This window comes from Acipenser ruthenus, chromosome 13 (genome assembly GCF_902713425.1).
Source record: "Acipenser ruthenus chromosome 13, fAciRut3.2 maternal haplotype, whole genome shotgun sequence".
In the NCBI taxonomy this organism is placed as follows: Eukaryota; Metazoa; Chordata; class Actinopteri; order Acipenseriformes; family Acipenseridae; genus Acipenser; species Acipenser ruthenus.
Genome location: NC_081201.1, coordinates 37,489,079 through 37,508,691, shown reverse-complemented (window position 1 = coordinate 37,508,691; position 19,613 = coordinate 37,489,079). Strand labels below are relative to the sequence as shown.

The following is a 19,613-nucleotide window of genomic DNA, read 5'->3' as shown; positions in this document are numbered from 1 at the left end:
ACTAGTTCCCCTTATTATAAAGAATGGTAAACCTGTAGCAGACAGCAGTTTTTTATATATTCTGTATATGGTGCGTGTGCATTCTGTATATGGTGCATGTGCATTCTGTATATGGTGCGTGTGTATTCTGTATATGGTGCGTGTGCATTCTGTATATGGTGCGTGTGCATTCTGTATATGGTGCATGTGCATTCTGTATATGGTACGTGTGTATTCTGTATATGGTGCATGTGCTTTGTATGTTTCTTCCATGCTGTTTTAATGAAATGTTTAGTAGATGTTAAAGATTAAATAGGATGGGTTTGCCAGCAGTCTAAATGTTTGTATGTTATGGCCCTGACCCAGTATCCAGTCCTGCCCCAGTGGCTACCATGTAAGGCAATTCCCTTCGGTTCAGTCCACACTGTTGATCTCAACAGGATATTTATTTCTACAAACTTCATAAGATCACATTGTATTTCAATTGCTTGTTGTGCTCTTTGTTTGAGTGTAGCTGTATGGACTCCAGCGTTCTCAAGCACCTGCCATTGCCGATCCCTATGATCCACTCTTTGGTTAGTGACCATATCTGACAGAAGCTAGAAACCTGAGCTGCCATGAACTGTCACCATTTATGGACATCATCAGACCCCCGGATCCATGGCTTAGTCATTGTCTTGCCATTTCAATGAATTTAAAAGCAAACAAGTAGCGCTGCATTGGATTTGGGATTATAGGAATGATTCTCTATTAACAAAAAAAACAAATACAAAATACAAAAAGTAACAAAATGCCATCTGTGTAAGGTGGCTTACTCGTTCATATTCAGGGTGAACAAGGTATTTAGTAAGCAAGCTGTCTGAATGCCCCTCCACTCAGCACCACAAACCAGCGCAGGGTTTCATGTTGTGGCTATATACACTTTTTTTTTTAACATTACACAATTGTATATTTTCAAATTGCATTTTAATTACAATTGACTTAGTGACAGATATAACTTCTTTAGTCCAGGCCCTCCATTCTCTTGACATTCTTTATTTTTTTTTTCTCACTGCCATATACTTTGGCTGCACGGCTTTATTGATATTTAACTGTCTTTCTCTGTCTTGTATCATATGATGTTCTTATGTTACTTGGTAATGTTTTACACATGGCTTGAGGGCTTCGGTCCAACTCTGAGCTGAATGGACTTTTTGTTAGACATCAGCGCTCAAAGCAGACACACGGTTCTATCAAACAATGCCGTCCAGACCTTCACAGAGACCTACTGCCAATGCAACCCCCCTGGCAGCGAGGTTGATATTTTCTTTTACAAATAATAAAGGGGAAAGTGGCAAATGTGTTGCCAGATTCAGAAACATGACTGCTTTAGTATGCAGGACTGGGTCTCTCTTTCCACTATTACCATGATTTGTTTTCTTATATGGTCTTTAATTAACTTGCTGGACCTTTATTCTACTACCATCATGCACTGAAGTCATTAGCATGCTAAGACCAAGTATATGAGTAGAAAAGAGAATCCGGTCCATAAAGCAGTACACAGGGAGTGAGAAGAATGATCTTGAAATACAGTGCCTTGCGAAAGTATTCGGCCCCCTTGAACTTTGCGACCTTTTGCCACATTTCAGGCTTCAAACATAAAGATATGAAACTGTAATTTTTTGTGAAGAATCAACAACAAGTGGGACACAATCATGAAGTGGAACGAAATTTATTGGATATTTCAAACTTTTTTAACAAATAAAAAACTGAAAAATTGGGCGTGCAAAATTATTCAGCCCCTTTACTTTCAGTGCAGCAAACTCTCTCCAGAAGTTCAGTGAGGATCTCTGAATGATCCAATGTTGACCTAAATGACTAATGATGATAAATAGAATCCACCTGTGTGTAATCAAGTCTCCGTATAAATGCACCTGCACTGTGATAGTCTCAGAGGTCCGTTTAAAGCGCAGAGAGCATCATGAAGAACAAGGAACACACCAGGCAGGTCCGAGATACTGTTGTGGAGAAGTTTAAAGCCGGATTTGGATACAAAAAGATTTCCCAAGCTTTAAACATCCCAAGGAGCACTGTGCAAGCGATAATATTGAAATGGAAGGAGTATCAGACCACTGCAAATCTACCAACACCTGGCCGTCCCTCTAAACTTTCAGCTCATACAAGGAGAAGACTGATCAGAGATGCAGCCAAGAGGCCCATGATCACTCTGGATGAACTGCAGAGATCTACAGCTGAGGTGTGAGACTCTGTCCATAGGACAACAATCAGTCGTATACTGCACAAATCTGGCCTTTATGGAAGAGTGGCAAGAAGAAAGCCATTTCTTAAAGATATCCATAAAAAGTGTCGTTTACAGTTTGCCACAAGCCACCTGGGAGACACACCAAACATGTGGAAGAAGGTGCTCTGGTCAGATGAAACCAAAATCGAACTTTTTGGCAACAATGCAAAACGTTATGTTTGGCGTAAAAGCAACACAGCTCATCACCCTGAACACACCATCCCCACTGTCAAACATGGTGGTGGCAGCATCATGGTTTGGGCCTGCTTTTCTTCAGCAGGGACAGGGAAGATGGTTAAAATTGATGGGAAGATGGATGGAGCCAAATACAGGACCATTCTGGAAGAAAACCTGATGGAGTCTGCAAAAGACCTGAGACTGGGACGGAGATTTGTCTTCCAACAAGACAATGATCCAAAACATAAAGCAAAATCTACAATGGAATGGTTCACAAATAAACATATCCAGGTGTTAGAATGGCCAAGTCAAAGTCCAGACCTGAATCCAATCGAGAATCTGTGGAAAGAACTGAAAACTGCTGTTCACAAATGCTCTCCATCCAACCTCACTGAGCTCGAGCTGTTTTGCAAGGAGGAATGGGCAAAAATTTCAGTCTCTCGATGTGCAAAACTGATAGCGACATACCCCAAGCGACTTACAGCTGTAATCGCAGCAAAAGGTGGCGCTACAAAGTATTAACTTAAGGGGGCTGAATAATTTTGCACGCCCAATTTTTCAGTTTTTTATTTGTTACAAAAGTTTGAAATATCCAATAAATTTCGTTCCACTTCATGATTGTGTCCCACTTGTTGTTGATTCTTCACAAAAAATTACAGTTTCATATCTTTATGTTTGAAGCCTGAAATGTGGCAAAAGGTCGCAAAGTTCAAGGGGGCCGAATACTTTCGCAAGGCACTGTATATGTGAATACCATATTTACATTATACAGCCACTAAGGACTCTGCAGTCTCTTCAATCAAGATTTCTCTTTTCTTCTAATCTGTTGATTAGAAGCAATCGCAATGTGATTTTTGTTCTTCTTGTCCTTCATATTTCTTTGCTGTGATTTTGTGGCCCGTAATCTACAAATAGGTTTTCATATAACTTTTTTACATGAAAAGAAAAAAAAAAACAGAATAAATGTTAGCATTCTGCAAATGATTTGCATCAAAGTATGTAATCATCCTGAGCTCTTTTTTAAATGACGCGTATGGTTTAGATGCATTGGAGGGTCCAAAACCTTGACATTCCATCCATTTCAATATAGCAAAGCAATATGACTAATGCAGGCTCATTTTACTGAGCTGACATCTTTCTATTGTCACTTAAACAGCCTACACATCCTTGTGCACACAAATAATAATAATAATAATAATAATAATAATAATAATAATAATAATAATAACTAAAAAATAACTTTCCTAATGAGTATTATTATTATTATTATTATTATTATTATTATTATTAAGTAACTGAATGTGTCTGCATCGTGTCTGTTCCTAGTCCACTCATGCCTTGGTTTCCCCTCAGGATAGCTGTGTGGTAATAAATTTTCAGTATTATGCAAATGCAAGCAAGCATGCCTAGGCTGTGCATTTCAGTTTAGAAACCCAGAGGGCAACTGGATGGCTCTGTAGATTTGCAATGGGGTCTGAAGTCTTTCACCTCTAGAACCCTGTTTCAATATCAGCCCCTGAAGTGAGTTAAGTATGTAGAAGATGGAAGGCCTATGTCAAATTGTGATGGTCATTGTCAAGTTCCTAATGGACAGGGGACATCTCAAAACTTCCCTCACAGTTTGGTATTCAGACAAAGTGGTGCCTTTGCTGGCTATCTCTCTAAAAGACGCTGAAGTTATTTGAAGCTGAACACTTAAGTGTGTGGCAATTCATCATATTTACTATGTTTGTTTTTCCCCAAGAGTGTAGCTCAAAGACTGGATTACATTAACTTAGCACCCACCCTTCCTTAGTAGGTGGTCACTCTTTGCTTCGCTCCCACGCCTTCTTAGTAGGTCATCACTCTTAGCTTAGCTCCCACCTCTTCTTTGTAGGTGGTCACTCTTAGCTTAGCTCCCACCTCTTCTTTGTAGGTGGTCACTCTTAGCTTAGCTCAGATCCCTTCTTAGTAAGTGGTAATTGTAGCTTAGCTGCACCCCTTTTTAGTAGGTGGTCACTCTTAGCTTAGCTCCCACCCCTTCTTAGTAGGTGGTCACTCTTAGCTTAGCTCCCACCTCTTCTTAGTAGGTGGTCACTGTTAGCTTAGCTCCCATCCCTTCTTAGTAGGTGGTCACTCTTAGCTTAGCTCCCACCCCTTCTTAGTAGGTGGTCACTCTTAGCTTAGCTCCCACCCCTTCTTAGTAGGTGGTCACTCTTAGCTTAGCTCCCACCTCTTCTTAGTAGGTGGTCACTCTTAGCTTAACTCCCATCCCTTCTTAGTAGGTGGTCACTCTTAGCTTAGCTCCCACCTCTTCTTAGTAGGTGGTCACTCTTAGCTTAGCTCCCATCCCTTCTTAGTAGGTGGTCACTCTTAGCTTAGCTCCCATCCCTTCTTAGTAGGTGGTCACTCTTAGCTTAGCTCCCACCCCTTCTTAGTAGGTGGTCACTCTTAGCTTAGCTCCCACCTCTTCTTAGTAGGTGGTCACTCTTAGCTTAGCTCCCCCCCTTCTTAGTAGGTGGTCACTCTTAGCTTAGCTCCCACCTCTTCTTAGTAGGTGGTCACTCTTAGCTTAACTCCCATCCCTTCTTAGTAGGTGGTCACTCTTAGCTTAGCTCCCATCCCTTCTTAGTAGGTGGTCACTCTTAGCTTAGCTCCCACCCCTTCTTAGTAGGTGGTCACTCTTAGCTTAGCTCCCACCTCTTCTTAGTAGGTCGTCACTCTTAGCTTAGCTCCCCCCCTTCTTAGTAGGTGGTCACTCTTAGCTTAGCTCCCACCCCTTCTTAGTAGGTGGTCACTCTTAGCTTAGCTCCCACCTCTTCTTAGTAGGTGGTCACTCTTAGCTTAGCTCCCACCCCTTCTTAGTAGGTCGTCACTCTTAGTTTAGCTCCCACCCCTTCTTAGTAGGTGGTCACTCTTAGCTTAGCTCAGACCTCTTCTTAGTAAGTGGTAATTCGTAGCTTAGCCACACCCCTTTTTAGTAGGTGGTCACTCCAGGGCAAAGATTATATTGAAAGGGGCACCTGCCTAGAAGCCAGTAGTCACCATAGCTTCCTGTGCTTCACCTCTCACAAGCAAAATTCATTAAATACAAAACATGACATCAAGCCAATGCATTCATTCAATTAATATATAAAGGGGTTTTATTGTTCAAATTGCTAGAAATTGTTTTAATCCTGACATGAAACTCATAACTATAGTAACAATTTGCGATATTTTATTGTACCCATTGAGTCACGCAACAAATGGGTGTCCTGGGGGGTATAACTATGTAGTTGGAAGTTATATAACCCCAACACAGCTATGTTAAAGTATATATTTCTCCTGTCTAGTGAGAATGGAGTCATTTACACAATTCTGTGTCGCTCAGAGGGAGAATAATTTTTTTTTTTGGAACAGCACTTGTCAATATAGCACCTGAGGGGAGTGGATGGAATCAATCTGTTATTATAGCAGTAATGTGGTAATATATATATATATATATATATACACACACTGCATTGTATAAATGGTGGTAATTCTGTAGCTTGTTTCCCACAAAAAGCCGTTTCATTTGCACTTCTCATTTTAAAGTGGAAACACAAGATCTGTGTAATTCCCTAACTTTTACATATGATTCTATGTATCCTTGTAAGGATGTATTCCTGGAAACCTCCACTAAATATTAAGAAAGGGAATGTGCAGACAAGGCAGTTGTGTAGTTCAAAACCAGAAGCAAAACCTGACCTTGATTTTAATATGGTGGTTATAGATTGTCCAGGCCTTTGCCTACATCAACCGACACAGACAGGAACCATCAAAAGCTTTAGACCATTGTGACAGGGTAGCCAATGTGGTGACGCCAGGCCAGATTGCAGGAAAGAAAACACACAGGCAGGTACTGCAGGGCAAAATACATGCTGTGTGCCGTTTATTTAAATAACCAACACAAATAAAATAAAAGGTTTTAACAATACTGCTCACAGAGCAAAAAAAAGGTTTTAAATAAACAAATATCGAACCCAAAAACCATATAGGTCAGGCTGGACAATCGCCTTCACTGTTCCTATATTTAGTTTGATTTTTAATTCTTAATTCTAACACTCTTCTCTCGCTCTCGTTCACTCCTCCAAACAGCAGTGTGGAGTAGTGGTTAGGGTTCTGGACTCTTGACCGGAGGGTCGTGGGTTCAATCCCTGGTGGAGGACACTGCTGCTGTACCCTTGAGCAAGGTACTTTACCTAGATTGCTCCAGTAAAAACCCAACTGTATAAATGGGTAATTATATGTAAAAATAATGTGTAAAAACCAATGTAATTGTATGTAAAAATAATGTGATATCTTGTAACAATTGTAAGTCGCCCTGGATAAGGGCGTCTGCTAAGAAATAAATAATAATAATAATAATAATAATAATAACACCCACACTGAGTGCAAAGAGCTGCAGGCTTATATGCAGGTGACCATCTCCCGATTAGCAACAATTAATTAACTCGGGAGATGGTCACCTTCTGCACAAGGTTTTTAATGTGGATGGGGCTTCCCATCCATGCTGCAAATCACTACAAAATATACGGCTTCACCGTCATTTATAAATAAATAAACCATAACAATAACGACAATAATAATAGAACAACAACAACAACAAAACAAATACAAAATAATAAATTGCACAAGGGCAGAGGGGTACACGTTCTAAAAATACTTTTTTCTGTTCAGTGTTCGATCCAAACGCTTGGGGTACTGAAAACTCTCCCCCACATAAATACCATTCAACAACTGTTAAGACACTGGGGCTGCATTAACTGAACTTTACTAAGGAGCGATTTTGGTAAAAGAATATAATGTGGATTCTTAGTTCCTCTTAGTTATGAATTCATTAAAAGTTCAGGGGAAACAACTATAAAGGTGAGAATGGATAGGTTTAATGAATATTGTGCAAAGCACTACGAAAAGAAACTAAACACTTGATATAACACCAGGAGGCGAGAAGACAGTTTGTGCATGAATGTGGTATTGTGCATGAATGGGGTATTGTGCATGAATGGGGTATTGTACATGGATGTGGTATTGTGCATGGATGTGGTATTGTACATGGATGTGGTATTGTACATGGATGTGGTATTGTGCATGGATGTGGTATTGTACATGGATGTGGTATTGTGCATGGATGTGGTATTGTACATGGATGTGGTATTGTACATGGATGTGGTATTGTACATGGATGTGGTATTGTGCATGGATGTGGTATTGTACATGGATGTGGTATTGTACATGGATGTGGTATTGTGCATGGATGTGGTATTGTACATGGATGTGGTATTGTACATGGATGTGGTATTGTACATGGATGTGGTGTTGTGCATGGATGTGGTATTGTACATGGATGTGGTGTTGTGCATGGATGTGGTATTGTACATGGATGTGGTGTTGTGCATGGATGTGGTATTGTACATGGATGTGGTATTGTACATGGATGTGGTGTTGTGCATGGATGTGGTATTGTACATGGATGTGGTGTTGTGCATGGATGTGGTATTGTACATGGATGTGGTATTGTACATGGATGTGGTGTTGTACATGGATGTGGTATTGTACATGGATGTGGTATTGTACATGGATGTGGTGTTGTGCATGGATGTGGTATTGTACATGGATGTGGTGTTGTGCATGGATGTGGTATTGTACATGGATGTGGTGTTGTGCATGGATGTGGTATTGTACATGGATGTGGTATTGTACATGGATGTGGTGTTGTACATGGATGTGGTATTGTACATGGATGTGGTATTGTACATGGATGTGGTGTTGTGCATGGATGTGGTATTGTACATGGATGTGGTGTTGTACATGGATGTGGTATTGTGCATGGATGTGGTGTTGTGCATGGATGTGGTATTGTACATGGATGTGGTATTGTACTCCCTGATTGCTTAGCCTTGTGCAAACATAAACATCATTCCCTGGATGACTGTCTCACGAGATATAATTATATATGGCTTTGTAACTCTAACCACATGCTGTTTAGTATAGTTCTCATTTATAATAGCATCTTTGTTTAAATACCATGATATACAGTAACAGTCTGTATTATAATTAAATACCGTACTGGTAAGTTCAAGTTCCATTCTACTGTCTTTTCGGAAAAATGTTCTACTATTTACACAGAAAGAAAAAAGTGTTACACCAATGCTAATGCTAATGCTCACTAAAGTGCACTAATACTAGGACATTTTTTTCTTTATTTTGACAGTGGAACACCAACCTTCTACACAGCCTATTGGCCTGTCACTTTATTGAACTCCACCGCTGTTTGGCTTACAGAATGTACTGTAGGTCAGAGCCTTGTTTATGATATGCGATTATATATATGTATGTTGCACAATAATGTTGGGAGGAAGCTATTCCCACCTGTCCCCCCATTAGTGCTCTCCCCTGGTGTAGATAATTGAAAACATTTCCTTAGAAGCGGAATCAAAAAATGCGTCATCCAGCATCATTTAAATCACAGTTTACCTTCACCTTCATCACTTACACTAACTATCTGAGGGACGAAGTCCGTGTTGGCAAGGCTTTCATTTCAAGTTCAATTATGTATAATTTGACCGGATTATGCAGTAATGTTTCGCACATGGCCATGTTGTTTTGGCCCAGTTACTTTCTCAATAGGCTTTTGTTTTTCGACAGTGGTTTATTCTATCAGATCAGATGGATCTTGCTCAGAAGATATTTATACATGGCCTTCGGGAAAAGGAACTAACTGCAGTGTCGGCAACTCTCTCAGCATTTTCATCTGACCCCTGAGTGTTTTACTGGAAGTTCTGGGATCCATTTAATAGATTGTAAGTGTGCGCGCCAATAAACTCAGAAGTTAGGTCTTTTATTATCCAGTATTAACAGCTCGCTTGCTGGGAATTTTATTTTGCCAGCATTTTTTTATTTTGATTAATTTCTTTAAAATCTAAATCCAGGAAGCTCTCTTGAGATCAGCATCTACTTCCCAGAAGGCCCTGGAGTCCGAGCTGGTGTTGACAGATAGGACTCATTGTGGACACCCAGCAGCGTTCCTTTCTGGTATCAGCTAACACATTGTAAAGTGTGTATAAAGATTGGGTGTAATGTGTTTATTATTGCTTACCTTTGCATATCAGAATCAGGATTGCATTAGAACAATACCATGCCAATTGGATTATTGGGAATAAGCAGGTCCGTTTAATACCGAAAGTGCCTGGTATGTACAATCCCATTAACCCCCGGAAAGACAAATCAAATGTGTGGTCCATAAAAGGCATCTGGGACCATGCAATGTGTGGCATGCTGATGGGTGAATAAAAGAAGTTGCCAATAAAAAATATTTCCTGATGTAGCTTGTTATCTATTCTTCATTTTTTAAAAGCATTCAAAGAATAAAAAAATGTAGATGCAGTATAGTAAAAACATACAACTGAAACATTTCATCTTTACATTCCACATCAACAAAAATCCTGCTTCAAAACATCTACCCCTGTATGCCACTGTCACCTAGCTGTAAAGGAGCTTGCAGTGTATCCAGCCCACCTAAACACCCCACCTGAGCTTCTTTAGAGAGTTAGAATCCTACTCAGGAAAAGGAGGGCCCATATACTACTTGTCTAGCTTCGCTCCAGCTCAGACCCGGCCTTCTGACTCAGAGCCCAGCTTTAGCAAGTCCCTGGAGGTTAAAGCTCCCTGCTCCTGCTTGTGGTGTTTCTCCATTCTGTGACAAAGCTGCTGCACAACCGCGGCTGTCAGAAAGCATCAACATTATTTGTGAATTATGACTGTAGCTCACTCAAAATGTGTTCACCATGTGTGCCAGGACTCCAAACTAACCATGGTGTGGGGATTTGTTGTTTTTTTTTTTTTTGCTCAGTGAAATGCTTGCATATCTTAACGTGGGCTGAAACTGTACCAGGTGTGATTTTGAATTTTCGGCTAGGAGATCATGCCGTTAGATTGCTGACGCATATTGCTTTTATGGATAGCTTACCATTTTGTAATATGGCCCCATTTGGTCTTCAGGTGTATTCTATATATAAAATATGACTTTGGATTAAGGTTAGAATAAGGATTAAGCCATTTTCGACCACTATAAACCCCCATCAATGGATTCTGGAATGTTTTTTTCAGTTGTTGTACAATACTGCACGTTTTGCATGCCATGCAATAGTAGATAGGTATAGGTATCTGAGGGCTAACTAGAGCTGCCAGGTTGTCATGCTAAGTGTGCACAGGTAACGTTAAACGTGCGTGCTTTTCACAGTTGCTTATTTTGTCTGACAAAGGCAAAGTCGTGACAATTGAGTGGCTGTGAGGGAGTGTGCCAAAAGTAAGAACTGTATTCGCCAGCTGCCAGTGCTTGTTTTTCAAAAGTACATTTAAAAACAAGGAAATGAAACAAAGCAACTGCCACATAGCAGCATAAAAGCAGTTGGCATGTTGGCTGTGTTCCACTCATTTACAGCCACCAGTATCTGAGCAATAACCCTGTCATGAACACAAAATGCAAATACAACCATTACTACTTTTGAAAGTGCACCTTGTGTTTGTTGCGATTTTAATTGAAGGCAAACCTGGGGGTGTAAAAATATAAGGAACGTGCTAATAAGCTAACGGATCGAATTATAAAATGCAGTCAGAAAATATGTCTTGGACACCATACAAAAAAACATAACGACACGCTGTGAATGATTAAATGTATTCAGTAGAACTGTTGTGGACAAAGATACAGCAGTGATGGCAATGATATCTTTAGAAAGCAAGGGGTCTGAGTGGGGTAATATGTGCAACAAAACCCCAGCAGCAGCCTTTGTCTGTTTGATGGGGGATAGTGAGTGTACATAGAGACGTGTGGTTTTAACACAGCAACAAATAAGCAATTATAATACAGTAGAAATACGGTTTAGATAAGGAGCACTGGGTATGAAAATGCATTCATAAATACATTTGTCAGATTGTGTGATTCTATCCAGTTTTACTAAATTTAGAGGGACAGGAAAGGATATTGGGTTGAGAATTTTTGTAGCTGTACGTATTTAAATCCATCCAGTCCTGACCTTAGCACTGTTAAGTGGGGATTTATAATGAGCATCTTTGTTTCACTTAGCTATACAATCCAGATATGCAGAGTTCATTAAAAAGCAAAATGATATTACTCCACATATCTACTTTTACATTGTAAAATAAATACTGTAGTTGATGCTTTTGAAACAGATGAAAAATGTTTCATGAATATCCACGTTCAAGACCATGACGTCATCTCAACACACTAATAGTTTTCGAATACTGAATCCACCTGTCCTGTCCCTCAGGTCAGTCTGCAAGTGCGGTTGTAGTGTGTTACTGGTTGCGACCAATAGAGGGAGTTCCGAATGATGAAGCTGTGGTGGGAAAGTGATACCTTGCTTTCTAAAGATGAGCGCTAAAGAGAACAACGTGATATTAATTTTATTTCAAAGCAACTAATAATAATAATAATAATAATAATAATAATAATAATAATAATAATAATAATAATAATCAGCAATGTTCTGTTGTTTGCACCAGAGCAATGGGATTAGCAACCCAGCTCCTTTCATGAATGTCACGCGGTTAGTAGGCTAATGGATTGGGTTAAGAGAAAACTAACTTTGCATTAAGATAACAAACTATATTAAAATGTTTTCTGTGAAACCTGATAGTTGGTTTGTTTAACCTTGCCACACACCCACGGGCCACTGTGACTCAGATTCTTAAACTGCGTGGTGGCACTGACGGTGTTAAAGTGCTGCATTTAGCTCCACCTTTATTCTATGTTAATATGTCGGTGTTGTCTGGTAGCGTCTGGCTGTGAAGGCGGAGAGTGAATAAAGAGTAAACGGCTGCTGTCAGGCATGCTGTGTGCGTGTGTGTTTGTATTTGTGGGGTTTTAGAAAGAACCGAAAGCCGAGAACGTGTGACACTATAATGTTGCCCGTGCGTAAAGCTGCTGCATAGCAAGTTGAGAAAAACAGGGGACAGGAAAGGCAATCACCTTGAACTGCTGTGCCATGGGAGGGCAAATAACCCGAAATACCTTGTACGGTAAGAATATATCATATAGACCTCTAGGACATGTAGTGCGTGTATTTTCACGAACAACAAGATTTACATCCGTGGCAACTGGCACGACATTTATTAATAATAATAATAATAATAATAATAATAATAATAATAATAATAATGAAATGCATGTATGTTAACATTTACAAACTATATATATATATATATATATATATATATATATATATATATATATATATATATATATATATATATATATATATATATTACATTTAGATTATTAATATGGCATCATTTTCCAAATTGAATAGCCCAATTTCGTCAATACAGTGTTCTGTAAATGCTGTCCAGTGATTTGGCTTCATGCTTTACACCCTTCACACAAAACAGATGTGCGCCAAAAAGCCAGCTGTGATGAGTGAATCACTTGTGCATTTTATAGCATCAGTTATTGAAAGAATGTTTGGGTTCCAATCCGTACCTTTAGGTATTATTTCAGATTGTACTGCTGTTGCAATGATGATCAATAAAGACATTCCGTCCCATCGTCCTTACTGTAGTAGAGTACGGAGTGACTTTTTTTTACTCTTATGCAGCCCTCTCGAATTTTCCTTGCATGTGTTCTACTGCATATATAATCGGCTTCCATATTTTAATACATGTTCATGTTTTTTTCTGTATTTTGGAGTGTCTTTCTTTTTGTTCGGATACATCGGGGATGTTGAGTGATGTCATAGAGACAACTAGGCGTTTTATACACTGATCGTCCGCCCGTCCGTCCGTCTGTCACACTATGCGGGGTGAACAAAATAACTACCTTGATTTTGCACCAATCTTGGTTCTTCTCCGAACTTGAATGCTACACTCTTAGCCTCCTACAGACATGTCAGCTTGCATTGGGCTGTAATCCGATACACATTGAATTGCACGTGAATATTTTAACCCTATACATGCATCATGCACTTTCGTAAGCAGCCCAAAAGCATTACATCATCACTTTAGTCCATACCCGCCTATGCGCTCTGCTTCATTTATAGCAAACTCCCGACACAGTCCATGCCTGTGAACATAATGACGTGTAATCAGTGATCTATAAAGTACAGTGTCTCCTATGATTTGTGTTAAGTTGTACAAAACATGTAATTATGCATTTCATGTAACTATGTAACTGAGTGTCTGTAACACTCTCTATATGGTGAAGATGATAACTGTTTTGGTTTTGCATCCACTCTTCATCAAACGTTTATTTGTATTCAATCCTACCCTCCTATAGGGAGATGGCATAAAACTATAACCTTTCACTTGCTGTGTGCTTATTGTGAGATTATGAGGATCCTCTGTATGTGGCTGCACTGGTTTAGAAGGTTGTTATTGCCAATGCAATGTTTGAGTCGATTCAATTGTTTATTGTACTGAATTTTAACTTTATTTTACTGTCACAAAATTGACAAGAATTGGAACCCTGTTTGCATATGAAAAGCACAGGCTCGTACTTGATTGTGAAAATATAACATTTTATTAATAAAAGTACTGAATGTTTAATTGAATTATCATTACCTATCTATACATGACACACTGGTTATTCATTTCTTTTTAGCTGCATATTGTATGTGCTATCTTTGTGATATGCTAATTCACATAATGAAAATGCAGGGTGCTCCAGCTTAATGGTACTGTTTATAGCAGCAGAACATTAACAAATAAACATTAAAATACATGCATATCACAGGGGAAGTGACACTATAAATACAGTCATAAAAGAGTAAAATTGCAACATGTTATTGGATTTAATTTAATTAAAATCATATTCCGATTTGTAAAAACTCATCTTTTTTATTTTTTAAACTAGTAATTTACTGTATCAATTAAATTCTATTTCCATACTATTTTTCAAAAAGTACTGTAATGTAAATTGGAAGTATCTGTATTGGAATTGGTACCAGGCAATGCCCACAGTGTGAGCAGTTGTAATGACTTTTACTTTCTCTCTTTTCACTGAATGGAAACACATCTGCCTGATGATTACCATGCCCATTATTTGCCAGTGATCATTATTACCCTAGCAGGGATGACAGAAATGCAGTGGAGTGGCTGGTACACCACATCTGCAGAGAACTGCTCATCCAGTTCTAGTGAAAGTTCTTATGCATCACTATGTAGGTCACAGTGATTTACTTCCATCACAAGTGATCTTTGGATCAAGGCGACTTACAGAGATTAGGGTGTGTGAACTATGCATCAGCTGCAGAGTCACTTACAATTACGTCTCACCCGAAAGACGGAGCACAAGGAGGTTAAGTGACTTGCTCAGGGTCACACAATGAGTCAGTGGTTGAGGTGGGATATGAACCGGGGATCTCCTGGTTATAAACCTGTTTCTTTAACCACTGGACCACACAGCCTCCTCGTCTCTGTAAGTCGCCTTGGATAAAGGCATCTGCTAAATAAACTAATAATAATCAACGAAGGCTATATCTTGGAAACCAGCTGACTCAATGTCATTAAAAGTGTTGTCTGCGGTACAATAATGTATTATGTCCATTGAGAATCATTGCACATGTTTTTCTCTAACTGCTCATTAATTTGCAATGGAACGTGGTATACACATTCTTAATCCCAATCTAAATGAATTTTTAGATGAATACACATTGTTGTGCTTATACATAGTTGTTATAGTTTGTTTTGTTTTGGATATGTCCCAATGATAACAAACTACAATGAAAAAAGGAAGAAAATGCCCATTAATAAATCATGATAAACATATCCTGAAAAAGCTTGAAGACTTCAAATAAAACAATGTAAACAGTTGGAATTATAATTGTTTACACATGTTTAGAAACTGCTGTTTTTGCACACATATACAGTATCATTAACTGGAGTCATCCATGATATTGCTGGAAATAAGTTCTGACCCTGTCATGTAATGCCCCATTTCACTAGTTCAAAGGGTCATTGCTTATAAAACTATTGTTATAAGCCCATGAAACACTAACAAACTTTAAGGAACATTTTAAAGCAACTGGTTGTAAGGCCCATTTTCCAGCATTGTTTTTATAGAGCAACTACTTCACATCAATTTTGATTAAGGAATTTGGAAAATATTTGCCAGTTGCCAGAAAGTTTTCCTGACTTCCACAGCCTTTGTAACCCTTGCAGACCATTTAAAACTTTGTCTTTTGATGCAAAACTAAATAAAGATAACAAACAAATGAATTCAGCAGCATTTGAGGTTGATGCACTTTCAGGACCCTGGACAGAGATCGGGGTTCTCTTCCCCCATGCTCTTGGTTGGGTTGGTAGAGAAGGGAGGTTACATTAGCCTTCTAATGATGCTGTAGTGTTCCAATCCGGAATCCCATGCCACCTAATGCAGTAGCTAAGCATTCCATATTATTTAGAGGCTGGGTGGCAAAATGTTGGCATCACATATTGAAAGAGTAATCTCAACTCAACACACAATGATGTTAACAGTTTTTCTGTAAGTATTTTGGGTTGAAATCTGGCCATGCAAAATACATTGCTTGAAAAAACTGCCATCCTGAAACAGTATATAGCAGACCTCAGTCCAGTGTATTTCTATTGTATTTACTTATTTAATAATGTCACACTCAATGAGGGAGAGACTCCAAAATGATAAATATGTAGATAAAGGAGGGCAATGACATTCTCATTCCAGGATTGATGTAATTTTTATTAGATTCACTGCATGTGTTGATACACCATTTTACGTAGTAGGTGGTTACTATAAGCAGCTTCTTCAGAACTTCTGAATTGTGGAAAATATGCATAGGGTCCCAAGTTAGACAAACACTCCTAAATGAATGGATGCTTGCTGTTAATACTATGGTCAAGTAATAGTCGGGTGTTCCCAGTCCACCAGCATTCATGATCTTATTCTGAAACTGTAGGTAGGAAATCAGTTTGTATGTACTAAGTGGCTGGAGCTTCTCGTGTTTATTAACACCAGCAGGAGGTATTTGCTGCATGTGGCTGACAGAATAAGTGAGCCGTGAAATTTATGGAGCTGCCTTGTAAAACAAAGTCACACTAACCAGAGATAATGCTGCTGGGAATGGGGATATACAGTTTATTCCATCCTGATACAGCCTGTCACAGGCTGACCGGGGTAAGGAGACTCAGAGTCAGGATGTGCAGGGAAAATAAAATACTTTTAATTAAACAAAATACACAAAACAAAAGGCACGATGGCCAATCAAAAATATAAACACAAAAACAGGCTTTAAACAAACTATACCAAAAAGAACCACTCACTCTCTCACACAGGTCTTCTCACTCTCACAAACACTCACCAACTAACATACCCAACCACTCCCTTTTATACAGGTGCCTGGGCTAATTGGGCAATTCGCACCACATTAGCCCAGGCACATTCCACACATTCCTCACACAAACTCACTCACTGAATAAGAGAAGAAAAACGGAAACGATAGGATGGAAAATTGCACTTGGCAAGTCAGGGGATAAAAAACGATCTGAAGCTTTGCCAGAGCATGACATAACATGTATTGTCTTAAAGATTATTTCTGTTGGACTAACCATAGACAAAATCTGAGCAGAAAAATCTTTAAAATGATTAACATCAGATGAGCATGTCACTATGAAAACTGAAATACATGGGTGGCCATGTCAAATACCGTGAAAAATAAGAACAATAAAATACAATTGACATCTATGTGTGGAAGAATGAAAAGGGTCCTCTGGAAGGTATGGGAGCTTCCTTTGATAAGCTTGACTCATCCTATGTGGTTTTTGTTGCTATGCAGTCCTGTGTGAAGATGTGTGACTGTAAACATCACATATCCTTGAATGGGAGGGTCATACTGGTATAAAAGTACAAGAGTTAAGGCGAGTATAGCAATTGGACAGCAGTGTGCCATGCTAAACATATGCTTCATACTGATAAGCAAATATAATGCGTTTAACTCCAGCTTAAAGAAATACCATACTGAGGAGATGTAGGTAATAAAATGTGCACAGCCAAGGGGCTGATAATGGGTGGGTCACCACCTGTCTGCTGTATGTCTTAATGTTGGGATTGCAATATGTTTGCACTGTAAATTATAAGGATATCAGTTTTGGCTATAACACAAGCTGTTTGCTAAGCTGCCGAAGCAGTACTGTGCCAGGCATCTACAAGCCAACTGTGTGTGTGGTTCCCTGCCACTCCTGGCCACCTCCTGGCCACCTCCTTCATCTTCATAAATGGCAGCTGCTTAGCCAGTTCGTTGTTTGGAGATAAAACTCCAAAGCTGTTTTTTTTAACACTGCTACTGTATATATGTCTCATCACAATCATGAACAAAAAACACCAATATTATCCCTGGGCACTTGTTTTTATGTTAAGGAAAATACCCCAAAGCCTCTTCTAAACACCAAAGCCAGGTTTGTTTTGGTAACAGCACAGCGGTGATAATATGTAAATTGCACACATTTCATATTATTATCAACCTGGCCGATTAACTTCTACTGCTTCCACAATAAAGCAGTTTTTTAAAATTATTTTATTAATTTCTTTACCCTAGATAACCTTGGCACTGCCCAACTAAAACAAAACTAGATTATACATAGGTCTGTAAAGCATAAAGCCTATGTCTTAGTTCAGTGTAGTAGTTCCCAAACATCTCATTTCCTATGAGGTCCTGCTCGTTTGCCACTATTTGTATCTGTGTTGGACAGAGGCATGTGGAAGGGAAGTAACTTGCTCAAGGTCACACAATGACTGAGATAAGATATGAACCCAAGCTCTCATTGAGCTTGATCCTCTTAGCTCTAACTGCTGGGGTTGTTCATATTTACATCTTAGGGAGGTAGACTTGCACAGACATAGTCAGTTCTTTACAGGATCTCTTGTTGCCTGGAATCCCAAAACTTATAGTACCAGACTGAAGCCTTCCCTGCAGGTTTCTGAAGTTATTTTACTGTAACTTGATGTATCATAACTGATATTGTATTCTGTAGTAGTGGTAATAAAGATACTAATTAGGCCAACACCGATTTTCTTTATTGTACTGGGTGAGATGAGGAAAGTGTGTTTAAAAAGCAAGTACCATCTCCTTATTTCACTGTCTGTATTCTTTTTAAAACATGCTATCTATCTTGACAGTCTGTTACGTTGTTATGCTCATTTTCTGGTTTTGAATGTCTGTTTTCGAGACTTGTAAATTCATCCAATTTGGACGGATCAAATCAAAATCTAAGCAGCGAGACCTTTCACTTACTGTACATCCTTAATATGCTAGCTGTTCAAATGAAACATATGAATTAGAGACAAATGGGTGACAAACTCTCAAACAGGTCAGGAAAAATGTGGTTTGGAGAGTTTCTATGAAAAATGAGTCTTAAAAAAAGGCTGCGAGCAGAAAACAATTAGCTGACATTTTAAACGGAGGGATGGGAAAGGCTACAGGGACTCACCAAGTCTGCGCCTGGCCTCGGAGCTTGGGAACAGAGCTACGGGGCTTTGAGTATAATCCTTCTTTTTATATACCACGTTTGGGAAGCATAGCCAGCGATGGCACAGCAGCGGCTACTTGCATTAACCAATGAGAAGGCACAAATTGTGCATGCTAATCTCACTGACAGCCAGGAGCTTGAGTGACAAATTGCTAGACACAAGCCATTAGAAAAGTTTTTATCATTTCCACCAAAGTGAAGTGATTGGATCGCCATGACCGCCAGCGGCTCTTAACGCCACTGTTTAAACTCTATCTGCTTTAAAGGAGCAGCACTCACAGCACGGCCTACTCGTCCTCTGTGGTTAATGTGCCAGTGTATATTAGACCTCAGGAAGGGAGTGAGTGTCAGACCTGCCCTCCCCCACTGCTCAAACATACAGACATTCAGAGCAGCAAGCAGAAGCCTGGCTCTTTGGCTGTGCAGTCACATATAAAATAACAAGCTGGCACAGAGCCGGAAGGATCTGATGTAAAATCTATTTAATGAACGGAAGGTCCCTAGTTTATTATTCTTATTACCCTTGGTTTTGATTTCCAAGTTGAGCTACCTGGTACATTTAAGAATAAAAGTAGCTACACTGTAATGGGTTTTTTAAAAAATTTTTTTACTGATATGCTCTAAAATTATGGAACCACTTATACTTGGAGACATGTAAATCTTGGCGCTAATAATACTCTCTGAT

General features: G+C 39.2%; 1 protein-coding gene across 2 annotated transcripts in view; it reads left to right on the top strand.

The window, feature by feature from the left end:
• LOC117417835 (E3 ubiquitin-protein ligase NEURL1-like) overlaps window positions 1–19,613 on the top strand; it is a 61,861-nt gene that overhangs the window by 14,793 nt on the left and 27,455 nt on the right. The window contains exon 1 of one of the 2 annotated variants that reach the window (XM_034030206.3): window positions 12,229–12,475. The exons of the other annotated variant lie outside the window; for it this stretch is intronic. Within the exon in view, the coding sequence (XP_033886097.2) occupies window positions 12,442–12,475 (34 nt within the window). The 5' untranslated portion in view covers window positions 12,229–12,441. Of the gene's footprint in view, window positions 1–12,228; window positions 12,476–19,613 lie in introns of those variants that run through there. 2 annotated transcript variants of the gene reach the window in all.